Here is a 14,311-nt window from a genome sequence, read left to right on the forward strand (position 1 = left end):
TTTTGGTTTCCTCAAGCCTGACCCTTAACCTCATCAGCTCCCTCACCCCGAGACACTTGACTAAAACACTCTTCAAAACTCTGGGCTGTCTACCGCTTGCCCACACCCAAATTGGCAAGTCACTTTTAAGCTGTGTGACCTCGGGCAGGTTTTTAACCTCTGTGTGTTGTTTCCTCATTTGTAAAATGGCACTGATGATAGTGCCTACTTGAGAGAGCTGTTATGAGAATTAAATGAATTTATAGATATGTAAAATACATAGTACTCATACATCAGGCACTGTTCTAAATACTATCTATAATAAATGAAGCAAGTTCAAAGACATCACCGCAGTGAAGCCTTCTCTGACACACACGTGTAACTGGATTCTAACCTGGTCCTTTGCTCTCACATCCTCAGGCATGTGGATTTATTTGTTTTTTCAGAGCATTTCGGGTCAGTATATGAAAGCATTTCGGGTCATTTATTTCATCCGCCCGTTTCCTGCCTGCCCTGCCCCATCCTTTTAAGCAGGCCCCCTGTCTCTACTGGTCATCTCTTTAACCCCAGTGGCTAGGACAACACACGCCATATAGTAGGACTCAACAGAAAGGGAATGAATGAATGAGAGCCCCGAGGTTAAAGGAAGGAGCCCACTGCCCTGCAGGGAACCAGCCACAGTGTTTATGACACCACCCAGGTGTTCTGGTTTCTCCGTCTCGGGTCCCCCACATGGCTTCAGCACAGCCAAGGGGAACCTAAAATTTATTTTTAACTGCATTGTCTGCTGGTATGTTACGGTTAGGGTGAAAAACAAAACTATGAACCCCTGACTAATAACCTGAAACTTCTCGTAAGCATAATCTAATAATCATGATTAAGCCTGGCTTCTTTCTTGAAATCAGTTTCACCTGTTTGAGCCCTGTACCCCTGAGCCACCTGGGGAGCTTCATGAGGACATGGGTTTTTCTCCAATGTTTCTATTTCTCCCAGCACCACACAGAGCAGAGGAAGGCCCGGCAGGCCCGAGTCCAAGCTGGGGGGGCCTCAGGAGGGCACTCCATGCCTCAGACCCATCAGCAAACCCTGTTGGTTCTATTTTCAAACTACATATCCAGAATCCCATCATTTCTCCCCAGGTCCCTATGACTACTTGGTCTAAGTCAGTATCACCCTTTGCCGAGAGGACCACAGCGGTCTCCCAGGCTCCCTGTCCCAGGCCTGCCCACCTCGCAAAGCCTACTCTCCAGTCCCTGCACTGGCCTCCAGCCTGTTCCGAGTCTCACCTCTACCCCTCCACCCTGTTCCAGAACTAGCCTCCTCCTGGCCCTTTATCAGATCTGGAATGAGTGCCCCTCAGTCTCTCCAAAGGACAAATGGGGAAAATGCCAACGGTCAAGGGTGGTTGTAAATCCTCCGTGGGGTCATGGTGTACAAATCTAGATCCTGTTGCTACCGGGCGACGGGACAAAGAGCACGCGACAGCGTGGCTCACAGCGGTCGGCTCACAGCTCATCTTCTACGTGGCCTCTGTCCACTTCTCCTGTGTCCGGTCAGGACTTCCCCGAGGCGTGGGGTGGCCACCACGTCATTTTCAGCGAAGGGCACGTCCCAAAGCGAAGGGCACGTCCCAAAGCTTGTTCAGTGGAACGGAACAGCCAGGCGCCTCTCTAAAAGGCAGGTTCTGTCTCTGCCTGGCTCTGCAGGATTCCAGCCCAGGGCTCATTCTGGCAGAAGGAGGGGAGGAGGCCGACACGGCCCTGCAAACGCCATGGAGGAAGAAGACCCAGACTGAGGGGTGGTGCGGGCTCGCCCCATAGGACTGCCATGGCAGGTGCCCAGGCCCACAGCACAGGACCCCGGGAGACTGGAGACGTGTGCGTCTGCAATGGAGGTGGGTGAGGGTCACGACGAGCTGCCTGCTCTCTGGAGAAGAGTCTCACCTCCTGCAGTCGGCCTCCCACACTCAGGAAATCAGGCCACTGGGCGGTCAAGGCTGACCATGGTTCTGCATCTCAGTTTGACCAGGGACGCTGCAGGAGTGTCATTTGACAGGACTAATGGATGGGGACCAGAGCCAGCGGGGCACAGCAGTCAAAAGACAGACTTGGAGCTCGACTGTCTGGGTTCAAATCCCACCTCTCCCCCTCATGACCTATGAAGACACGGGCAGATGCCTAAAGCTTGCTGTGGGTCAGGCTCCTCTCGGTGAGAAGGTAACAGCAGAACCTACCCATAGGGCTGTTAGGAGGACTGAGTTAAGATTTGTGAAGCACTCGGGACAGTCCTTGGCTCCTACTGACCGCATGTGAGTGTGGATAAGAGGTGCCCTCAGGGGCAGGGTCTGGCTTCAACCACGGGAAGTGAGCTCACTGCCATGGAGGAAGTCGCCTCTGGGGGAGGAGCCCGTGAGTGCGGCTACCACAGTGCAAGGGCTTGAGCATGCTTTTATTTTATTTCAACCCCAAGTGAAAATAAAGTCAGTGTCCCCCAGCTGAAGATGAGTAATGTCGCTACACAGTTCATTCTTCAAGAGAGGACCAGGGTAAATGACAGATACGGTGGGTCCATGAACTCTGAGGACAAGCGGATCGGGTCTGCATCTCAGATCAGTGTATGGTGTTGGTGGCCTGGGCCTGAGACAGGTCCTCCCTCACTCGGCTGCGTGCTGTTGACAGGTGGGCCTACCTTCACAGGGACTGAGGGCCAGCATGCACCAGACACGGGCAAAGACGAGCTGCAGAGCTCCATTCAAGGTAAAACCAGAGACTACCATGAAAACTTGTACCACACATCAGGCAGCATTCTAGACGCTTTAGAGATATCATTCCACATGGTGCTTCCACTAACCATTCCTGGGAGGTTTTCTGTTTTCCATTTTCCAGCCAGGAACATCAAGACTCAGAAAGCAAATGTGGAGACTGATTCAAGATGGCAGAGTAGAAGGACGTGCGCTCACTCCCTCTTGCGAAAGCACCGGAATCACAACTAGCTGCTGAACAATCATTGGCAGGAAGACACTGGAACTCACCAAAAGAGATACCCCACATCCAGAGACAAAGGAGAAGCTGCGGTGAGACGGTAGGAGGGGCGCAGTCACAATCAAATCAAACCCATAACCGCTGGGTGGGTGACCCACAGACTGGAGAACACTTATACCACAGGAGGCCACCCACTGGAGTGAAGGTTCTGAGGCCCACGTCAGGCTTCCCAACCTGGGGGTCCAGCAACGGGAGGAGGAATTCCTAGAGAATCAGACTTTGAAGGCTAGTGGGATTTGACTACAGGACTTTGACAGGACTGGGGAAAACAGAGACTCCACTCTTGGAGGGCACACACAAAGTAGTGTGTGCATCGGGACCCAGGGGAAGGAGCAGTGACCCCATAGGAGACTGAACCAGACCTACCTGCTAGTGTTGGAGGGTCTCCTGCAGAGGCAGGGGGTGGCTGTGGCTCACCGTGAGGACAAGGATACTGGCAGCACAAGTTCTGGGAGGTACTCCTTGGCGTGAGCCCTCCCAGAGTCCCCCATCAGCCCCACCGAAGAGCCTGTAGCCTCCAGTGTTGGGCCGCCTCAGGCCAAACAACCAACATGGAGGGAACTCAGCCCCACCCATCAGCAGACAAGCAAATTAAAGTTTTACTGAGCTCTGCCCACTAGAGAAACACCCAGCTCTACCCACGACCAGTCCCTCCCATCAGGAAACTTGCACAAGCATAGCCTCATCCACCAGAGGGCAGACAGCAGAGGCAAGAAGAATTACAGTCCTGCAGCCTGTGGCACAAAAACCATATTCACGGAAAGGCAGACAAGATGAAAAGGCAGAGGGCTATGTACCAGATGAAGGAACAAGATAAAACCCCAGAAAAACAATTAAATGAAGTGGAGATAGGCAACCTTCCAGAAGAAGAATTCAGAATAATGATAGTGAAGATGATCCAGGACCTCAGAAAAAGAATGGAGGCAAAGATGGAGAAGATGCAAGAAATGTTTAACAAAGACCTAGAAGAATTAAAGGACAAACACCTAGAAGAATGAAAGAACAAACAAACAGATGAACAATACAATAACTGAAATGAAAAATACACTAAAAGGAATCAATAGCAGAATACCTGAGGCAGAAGAACGGATAAGTGACCTGGAAGACAGAATGGTGCAATTCACTGCTGCAGAACAGAATAAAGAAAAAAGAATGAGAAGAAATGAAGACAACCTAAGAGACCTCGGGGACAACATTAAACACACCAACATTCACATTATAGGGGTCCCAGAAGGAGAAGAGAGAGAGAAAGGACCTGAGAAAATATAAGAAGAGATTATAGTCGAAAACTTCCGTAACATGGGAAAGGAAATAGCCCACCAAGTCCAGGAAGTGCAGAGAGTCCCAGGCAGGATAAAACCCAAGGAGAAACATGCCAAGACACATAGTAATCAAACTGACAAAAATAAAAGACAAACAAAAATTAAAAGCAACAAGGGAATAACATACACAACGTTAACAGCTGACTTCTCAGCAGAAACTCTACAAGCCAGAAGGGAGTGGCATAATATATTTAAAGTGATGAAAGGGAAGAACCTACAACAAAGATTACTCTACCCAGCAAGGATCTCATTCAGATTCAACGTAGAAATCAAAAGCTTTACAGACAAGCAAAAGCAGAGAATTCAGCACCACCAAACCAGCTCTACAACAAATGCTAAAGGAACTTCTCTAAGTGGGAAACACAAGAGAAGAAAAGGACCTACAAAAACAAACCCCAAACAATTAAGAAAATGGTAATGGGAACATACATATAGACAATCACCTCAAATGTGAATGGATTAAATGCTCCAACCAAAAGACACAGGCTTGCTGAATGGATACAAAAACAAGACCCATATATATGCTGTTTACAAGAGACCCACTTCAGACCTAGGGACACATACAAACTGAAAGTGAGGGGATGGAAAAAGGTATTCCATGCAAATGGAAATCAAAAGAAAGCTGGAGTAGTAATACTCATATCAGATAAAATAGACTTTAAAATAAAGAATGTTACAAGAGACAAGGAAGGACACTACACATAATGATCAAGGGATCAATCCAAGAAGAAGAGGTAACAATTATAAACATATATGAACCCAACACAGGAGCACCTCAATACACAAGGCAAATGCTAACAGCTATAAAAGAGGAAATCGACAGTAACACAATAACAGTGGGGGACTTTAACACCTCACTTACACCAATGGACAGATCACCCAGACAGAAAATTAATAAGGAAACACAGCTTTAAAAGACACAACAGACCAGATAGATTTAATTGATATTTATAGGACATTCCATCCGAAAACAGCAGATTACACTTTCTTCTCAAGTGCACACAGAATATTCTCCAGGATACTTCACATCTTGGGTCACAAAGCCTCGGTTAATTTAAGAAAACTGAAATCATATCAAGCATCTTTTCCAACCACAACACTATGAGATTAGAAATCAATTACAGGGAAAAAAACGTAAAAAACACAAACACATGGAGGCTAAACAATACGTTACTAAATAACCAGGAGATCACTGAAGAAATCATAGAGGAAAAAAAAATACCTAGAGGCAAATGACAATGAAAACACGATGATCCAAAACCTATGGGATGCTGCAAAAGCAGTTCTAAGAGGGACGTTTATAGCAATAAAATCCTACCTCAAGAAACAAGAAAAATCTCAAATAAACAATCTAACCTTACACCTAAAGGAACCAGAGAAAGAAGAACAAACAAAACCCAAAGTTAGCAGAAGGAAAGAAATCATAAAGATGAGAGCAGAAATAAATGAAATAGAAACAAAGAAAACAATAGCAAAGATCAATAAAACTAAAAGCTGATTCTTTGAGAAGATAAATAAAACTGATAAACCTTTAGCCAGACTCATCAAGAAAAAGAGGGAGAGGACTCAAATCAATAAAATTAGAAATGAAAAAGGAGAAGTTACAACGGACACTGCAGAAATACAAAGCATCATAACAGACTACTAAAAGCAACCCTATGCCAATAAAATGGACAACCTGGAAGAAATGGACAAATTCTTAGAAAGGTATAACCTTCCAAGACTGAATCTGGAAGAAATAGAAAATATGAACAGACCAATCACAAGTAATGAAATTGAAACTGTGATTAAAAATCTTCCAGCAAACAAAAGTCCAAGACCAGATGGCTTCACAGGTGAATTCTATCAAACATTTAGAGAAGAGCTAACACCCATCCGTCTCAAAGTCTTCCAAAAAACTGCTGAGGAAGGAATAGTCCCAAACTCATAAAAAAGAAAATTACAGACCAATATCACTGATGAATACAGATGCAAAAATCCTCAACAAAATATTAGCAAAGGATCCAACTACACATTAAATACTAGGATCCAACAACACATTAAAATGATCATACACCATGATCAAGTGGGATTTATGCCAGGGATGCAAGGATTCTTCAATATACGCAAATAAGTCAATGTGATACACCATATTAACAAACTGAAGAATAAAAACCATATGATCATCTCAATAGATGCAGAAAAAGCTTTTGACAAAATTCAACACCAATTTATGATAAAAACTCCCAGAAAGTGGGCATAGAGGGAACCTACCTCAACATAATAAAGGCCATATATGACAAACCCATAGCAAACATCCTTCTCAATGGTGAAAAACTGAAAGCATTCCCTCTAAGATCAGGAACAAGACAAAGATGTCCACTCTCACCACTATCATTCAACATAGTTTTGGAAGTCCTAGCCACGACAATCAGAGAAGAAAAAGAAATAAAAGGAATCCAAATTGGAAGAGAAGTAAAACTGTCACTGTTTGCAGATGACATACTATACATAGATAATCCTAAAGATGTCACCAGAAAACTGCTAGAGCTAATCAATGAATTTGGTAAAGTTGCAGGATACAAAATTAATGCACAGAAATCTATGGCATTCCTATACACTAATAATGAAATATCAGAAAGAGAAATTAAGGAAACAATCCCATTCACCACTGCAACAAGAAGAATAAAATACCTAGGAATAAACCTACCTAAGGAGGTCAGAGACCTGTACTCAGAAAACTATAAGACACTGATGAAAGAAATCAAAGATGACACAAAACAGATGGAGACATATACCACGTTCTTGGATTGAAAGAATCAATATTGTGAAAATGACTGTAATACCCAAAGCAATCCACAGATTCAATGCAATCCCTATCAAATCACCAATGGCAGTTTTTACAGAACTAGAACAAAAAGTCTTAAAATTTGTATGGAGACACAAAAGACCCCAAATAGCCAAAGCAATCTTGAGGGAAAAAAACAGAGCTGGAGGAATCAGACTCCCTGACTTCAGACTATAGTACAAAGCTACAGTAATTAAGACAATATGGTACTGGCACAAAAACAGAACTATAGATCAGTGGAACAGGATAGAAAGCCCAGAGATAAACCCATGCACCTATGGTCAACAAATCTATGACAAAAGAGGCAAGGATATACAATGGAGAAAAGACAGTCTCTTCAATAAGTGGTGCTGGAAAACTGGACAGCTACATGTAAAAGAATGAAATTAGAACATTCCCTAACACCATACACAAAAATAAACTCAAAATGGATTAAAGACCTAAATGTAAGACTGGACACTATAAAACGCTTAGAGGAAAACATAGGCAGAACACTCTTTGACATAAATCACAGCAAGATCTTTTTTGACCCACCTGCTAGAGTAATGGAAATAAAAACAAAAATAAACAAATGGGACCTAATGAAACTTAAAAGCTTTTGCACAGCAAAGGAAACTATAAACAAGACGAAAATACAACCCTCAGAATGGGAGAAAATATTTGCAAACCAATCAACAGACAAAGGATTAATCTCCAAAATATATAAACAGCTCATGCAGCTCAATATTAAAAAAACAAACAACCCAATTAAAAAATGGGCAGAAGACCTAATTAGACATTTCTCCAAAGAAGATATACAGACAGCCAAGAGGCACATGAAAAGCTGCTCAACATCACTAATTATTAGAGAAATGCAAATCAAAACTACAATGAGGTATCACCTCACACCAGTCAGAATAGGCATCATCAGAAAAGCTACAAACAACAAATGCTGGAGAGGGTGTGGAGAAAAGAGAACCCTCTTGCACTGTTGGTGGGAATGTAAATTGATACAGCCGCTATGGAGAACAGTATGGAGATTACTTAAAAAACTAAAAATAGAACTACCATATGACCCAGCAATCCCACTACTGGGCATATACCCAGAGAAAATCATAATTCAAAAAGACACATGCACCCCAATGTTCACTGCAGTACTATTTACAATACCCAGGTCATGGAAGCAACCTAAATGCCCATCAACAGACGAATGGATAAAGAAGATGTGGTACATATATACAATGGAATATTACTCAGCCATAAAAATGAACGAAATTGGGTCATTTGTAGAGACGTGGATGGACCTAGAGACTGTCATACAGAGTGAAGTAAGTCAGAAAGACAGAAACAAATATCGTGTATTAACACATATATGTGGAATCTAGAAAAAGGTACAGATGAACCCGTTTGCAGGGCAGAAATAAGAGACACAGATGTAGAGAACAAATGTATGGACACAAAGCGGGGAAAGCAGGGGGGCGGGGGGTGGTGGTAGGGTGAATTGGGTGACTGGGATTGACATGTATACCTAATATGTATAAAATAGATAACTAATAAGAACCTGCTGTATAAAAAGTAAATAAATAAAATTTAAAAAAAAAAAAGAAGAAAGTGAACGTGTGTCAGAGGCCACACCAAGAAAGGACTAGACACGAGGTCTGAACCCAGGTCGTGCTGACTCTAAGCCAGTTTCCTGCACTACATAATGAACGTGCTGCTAAGAGAGCATGTGCCGTAGGACAGCAGCACGGGCTGCCACCTCCCTGGCTGGGCTGAGGGCCCCTGAGACAGGAACTGGGCGTTCTGCCCCACCAGGTGACGGGCACTTGACCGTCAAGGAAGAAGGGCAGCCCTCTGGCGGTCTGCCAGCCCCTGCAGCTGCCCTGTGCCTCTGTGGACACCAGACCCTCCATCTCCCAGGCCCAGGACAGAGACCCCAGGAGAAAACACGGTGGCTGATGCCAAGCCCACGAGAAGGAGAAGGAAATCTGCACCGGACAAGGCACGCTGCTCACACCTGCGGGATGCCGTACTGGTCGATGACCTGCCAGATGTACCAGTCTTCTTTCCGAGACATCTTCCGGAGCCGGAAGGTGGTGACAAAGGCGTACTCATCAGGCAAGCCTTGCGGGAACACATCCCTGGAGGGAGACAGAGACAGATGGCGCCGGGCTGAGAGAAGAGGCTGCAAAGGAGGCCCACGCACCCCGGGGTCACGAAGTCCTGCCACTCTGACCTCCTAGGGTTCTAAAGTCCACCTGCTCGCCTGCCTTTACCGCCTTTCCCTTCAATCAGGGCCTCCATTCAACCCTCCGCTGGCCCTCGCTGTGGCCCCTTCATTGCCCCGGTGCACCCACCCTCAGCCCCGTCAAATCCACCCCCGCAGTGCTCGTCTGCTTCCATCTCTCCAGAATCAGTAATAAATGCTGAACTGCCACCCCGCCGCGGGGCCGAATGTGGCTGAGCGCTGCAGCCTCACCTCTCCCTGACTGCTGCCCCTCGGCAAGGCCACACTGTCACATCTTAGCCCGCGTGGTCCCTGCCCCACGTGCCAGGACATCCTCTGTCTCCACAGAGCACTGGTTTCCTGAGCTCGGGGGACCAGGCCCTCAAATGGGGGAATCCCTCGGCCCCTGCAGCTCCAGCCCAGACAGCCCTGCACTGCCCTTTCCCCTACAAATTCCGCATGCACGTTGTTCCGCGACAGAAGCCACGGATGTACGGTGTTGTGATGCCCCCGCCCTAGCTGAGGGCGGCCAGGCTCTCACGGGGTGACTCCTGCACCCCGCTGCTCAGCGGTTGAGCAGAGGCTCCCCTGCAGACAGCGGCGGGTCTCCAGAGCTCTCCTCTTAACCGCCAGCTGTTGCCCGGCACTCCCACTCACGGCGGGCCAAACCCTGCTCTGGGGGCAAAGAATGCGAGGCGCTGCCTTCTGCATTGGAGGAGGTGGAAACTGTCTGGCCAGAGAGCCAGGAAGGGAAATGAGGAGGCGTCTGGGTTTCTGGTTCTCAGACTCGTGGACCCTCAGGGACCCTTCGTTTGGCTGTAGAACCTGTGAGTACAGACTGGTCCTCCCTCTGTGATCTCAGTTCACAGATCCGAGCCGGGAGTTGGCCCAGCCGTCCAGAGTCGTTCTCTGAGCTGGGATTTCACCCAGGATCACGTCCAGGCACTGGGAGCAGTGCCCTTTACTCCCTCGGGCCTTCCCAGGATTCAGGGACGTCCTAGGTCACTGCCACACGGGAGGGATACGGGGCTTCCCCACCGCTCTGCACGGGCACAGGCTGTGGAGCCTCAGATGAACATTGCCCTTCAATTTTTTTCTTCTTCTCATTGCATTAATGAGGCCAACTATGCTACTGTTCTTTTCTAAACACACTTACTTCTCAACGCACATGTATGTGTAATATACAAATATGCTATGTATGTAAATCCACTGTATCTATATATTGATAACTATATTTATATTTATATCTCTATCTACAGGCACACCTCGTTTTGTTGTGTTTTAGCTTTACTGTGCTTCACAGATACTGTGTTTTTTTTTTAAATTGAAGGTTTGTGGCAACCCTGCACCAAGCAAGTCCATCAGTGCCGATGATATGGACACTGTGTTTAAGACGTAATGCTGTTGCGAACTTGAAAGACTACAGTACGGTGTAAACGTAACTTTTATACACACTGGGAAACCAAAAAATGGGACTCTCTTCGTTTTGATATTCGCTTCATTGCAGTAGTCTGGAACCAAACCCACAATATCTCCGGGGTGTGCCTCTCTCTCTCTCTCTCTCGCCATCGAGAGACTAATACTTTTTCTTAGGCTGTGTATATATACAGATATACAGGAGAGGGTAAAGGGATTGGAGTTGAAGGACCGACCTGAGTTTGAGGCCAACCTCTGCTTCCTAGGAACTATGAGATTTTGAACAGGTTACTGTTCCATTTTGAGCCTCAAATGTCGCACCAGATAAATGCTGAGAATAACACAAGCCTTGCTCCCCCCATTTTACTGTGGTGAGAACTAAGTTAGATAAGGTGTGTAAAGTGCCCTTTAAACGTTCAGCAAGTAAGAAAAATACAAATATCGACACCCCTTTTCATTATGAACAAAATTAACCCATACATTAAAAATTATACGTGTATGTATGTATCTGCGTAAATTGCATTAGAAATGAAAGGGATGCTATTCTCACTCAACACGTCAGAGCTCTGTCGGTTTGATTGTTTCTGTTTTGCCATTAAAACAAACTCGAAACCATGTAGAAATTCCTTCTCAGGACGACTCAGCATAACATGAGCCCAAATCCATTTCCCAGAAACACTTCAGCCCCACGTCCAGAGAGCAGAGTCCAAAGCCATTGTGCTGTTTGCTCCAAATGCCCTGATAGAAAGACGGCACCCTCAGCAAGTGGGAGGCCTCTGCTGGGCTCCCCACCGCATTTGTGTAACGCGTGCTTTCCTCCCTCTGTTTTGTTCTTTCTCTATTACACGTTTGCTGTATTATTATTATTATGATTTTTGGCCACACCGTGCAGCTTGCAGAATCTTAGTTCCCCCACCAGGAATCGAACCTGAGCCCCCTGTGGTGGGAGTGTGGAGTCCTAACTGCCAAGGAATCCCCTTGTACATTTGCTTTAAAGTGAAGTTGCCTGTGATTTTTTTTTTCTGTTTCTAAGTGGTATGGATGAATTGGACAAGTTAGGCCAAACAAGTAAGGGGAGTTAAGTGGGAAATGGAACCTGGATTCTGTTCATCCCTGTGTGGCCCCCAAATAAGCATGGGACCAGGTGATTAAGATCACCCAGCATCTGTATCTCAGCCCCTGTGTGGACAGAACAACACCCACAGTCAGGAAGGCACGCCTCCCTTGAGGGTCTGCTGACTGTGATATGGTCTCCATCGCAGGGTGAGGAAACGGGACCCAGAGAGAGAAACTGACGTAGCATTTCCTGTTCTGAACCAGCACTGTCCCGGGATGCTGGCACTGTGAGCCGTGGAGGACGTTAGGGCCCGATACAGTCCTGGTGCAAGGCTGGCACTCAGAGAACGCCCACCGAGCTGGAGAAACGATTGCATGCCTGCAAAATGCAAGCTCTGAGGCCTGACGTGGCAAAGCCCACCTTTGCCAGGCTAGTATCTAACGGAGGCTTCTCACTGATCGTGGACTGAGTCATCCCCTCCTCCAGGCAGGGCTCAGCTCCATGCTGGGACTCAGCAGAGACCAGACTCAGGCCCTTCCAGGAGCTTCTCCCACAGCTGGGGAGACAGTCTGCAAATGACTCATTGCACAATCGAGTCGCTGGCTTCAATGTTGCTACATTTTATGCAGGAGGACAGGTTGTGAGGAGAGAAAATAAGGGGAGGCCTGGCTTAACCTCAGAGTTAGGGGGAGGCATCCTTGAAAGCAGGACAGATGAGCTGTACTTTGAAGGACAAGCAGGGGTAGAGAGAGGGCAGTGCAGACAATGACAGGCCAGGACGAACCTGATGCCAGAAAGGCAGCACGGGGCTAGATCACACACAGGGTCTTCCCAGGCCCTTAGCTTAAGAACACTCAGAAGTAATTAAAGAGTTTTAAGATGAAGAGTAATGTCAAGATAAAATATCACTTTTCATTTTCAAAAGACCATTCTGCCTGAGAGGAGAAGAACGGAACATTAATTTTGGTGTCATCATTAGCCCTGGACTGGAGACCCCACAGGTGTCAGACCCTGGACTCATCTTTGCATCATGACCCTCTCAAATGACGTTGCAAGGCGGACACATTCACCTCAGATGAAACAGATGCCATGACTGGGGCACAGGGACCTCCCATGACTTGTGTAAGGCCAGGCACCCAGCAAACACTGAACTGGGTCTCCACTGGCCAAAACGACTACATGACTCTGGGTGGTGCTCTGCCTGCGTGTCATGCAGTGGCTGGCCCACAGTAGGTGCCGTGGATCTAAGCCATAAATGATAAACGTTTGTAGTTTACTGAACTAACAGAAAAACGCAGGCATGAATGGATGGAGGATGAACACCACACCTGTACGGACAGGTGAGTGTAGAAGGACCAGGGGACCAATAACGTCAACGGTAATACATGGTTAAGAACGAGGCTGCATTCCCGGGTCAGTGATTCGGCTGCTTCATTTCAGGGTGACCTCACCAGGCACTCTGCAGGCGAAATCCCTGCCCAGTGCTCAGTGGGCAACCGTGCTGACCAGAGCCTGCCCACCCTTTCAGAGGCGTCCCGGGCAGGTCTAGAAGGAGAAGCAAGCACTCACTCAGTCCTTTGCACCACAGGGAAGGCTCCCATCCGGACGTAGGAACTCTGCGCCCCGTTCTCTCTCTCCCCCAAGATCGCCTTCACACTGAACAAATCCATCAGGTCAAAACCTGTCCAAAGAGAAGAGCCAGGAGTGAGTTTGGCCAGAGGAGCCCGGGAGACAGAGGAAAAGCACATCTGCTCTCTGGGAAGGTGGCCAGCCCGTCCTGCCCTGGGGGAGCAGGATTTAAGCGTAGGGAACTGTGCAAATCCATTTCCCAGGTGAAAACAGAAACAGCAGAGGGAGGAGATGGACAGCTTCTGTTTCCATGGCCAATTGCAGGAAACAGGCAGAGACGCTGGGGTTTCCGATGAAACATGAGCCTTTGTGAAAGTCCTGGATCACAGGCAAGCATGGAGTAAGCAGTCGGCCACCATTCTGGCCGTGTGGCTGGCATTCAGGGAGCCCACGTGGGGACACCCGGCTCACACAGCCTGGCTCTGCAGGCTAAGTGGCAACTTTGGCTTTCCTTCTTGCAGCCGCACTTCCGCAATTCACTTGGACTCTGCTTGAATTATAATTTAGCAGCTTTTAAACTGCATGATTTTAAAGAGCGAAACATCAGAGAGAAGAAAACTCTTCGTGACTCTGCATTAACGGAAAGGCGCGTTTCCTTTTGTCATGACTCTGAGAGAGGACCCTGCTCACTGGCCACACGAAGTAACGGAAAAGACACGAACTTTGGGCTCAGGAGAGCTGGCGGGACGGGGGTCATCCAGCTCAGTCACATATTTGTGTGATGCTGAGCGGGTTACAGAACCCGCAAGAGCCTCAGTACTCGGCTGTGACAGAGGCTTGACACCCGCCACCTTGGCCGTCAAGAGAATCCCAGGCGGTCGCTCAGCCGTGGTA

The 14,311-nt window shown here is 47.1% G+C and overlaps 1 protein-coding gene across 7 annotated transcripts in view; it reads right to left on the minus strand.

Annotated features, from left to right (window-relative positions):
* COL22A1 (collagen type XXII alpha 1 chain) overlaps nucleotides 1-14,311 on the minus strand; it is a 261,252-nt gene that overhangs the window by 186,241 nt on the left and 60,700 nt on the right. For all 7 annotated transcript variants that reach the window (XR_007472957.1, XM_049700887.1, XM_049700886.1 and 4 more), the window contains 2 exons: nucleotides 13,418-13,529; nucleotides 9,166-9,289 (listed from right to left, as the gene is read on the minus strand). Coding sequence is in view for 6 of the 7 variants with exons in the window: in XM_049700887.1 (XP_049556844.1) it covers nucleotides 9,166-9,289; nucleotides 13,418-13,529 (236 nt within the window). In the remaining variant the exon portion in view is untranslated. The remainder of the gene's footprint in view (nucleotides 1-9,165; nucleotides 9,290-13,417; nucleotides 13,530-14,311) is intronic.

Source organism: Orcinus orca, chromosome 17 (genome assembly GCF_937001465.1).
Source record: "Orcinus orca chromosome 17, mOrcOrc1.1, whole genome shotgun sequence".
NCBI classification, from domain to species: Eukaryota; Metazoa; Chordata; class Mammalia; order Artiodactyla; family Delphinidae; genus Orcinus; species Orcinus orca.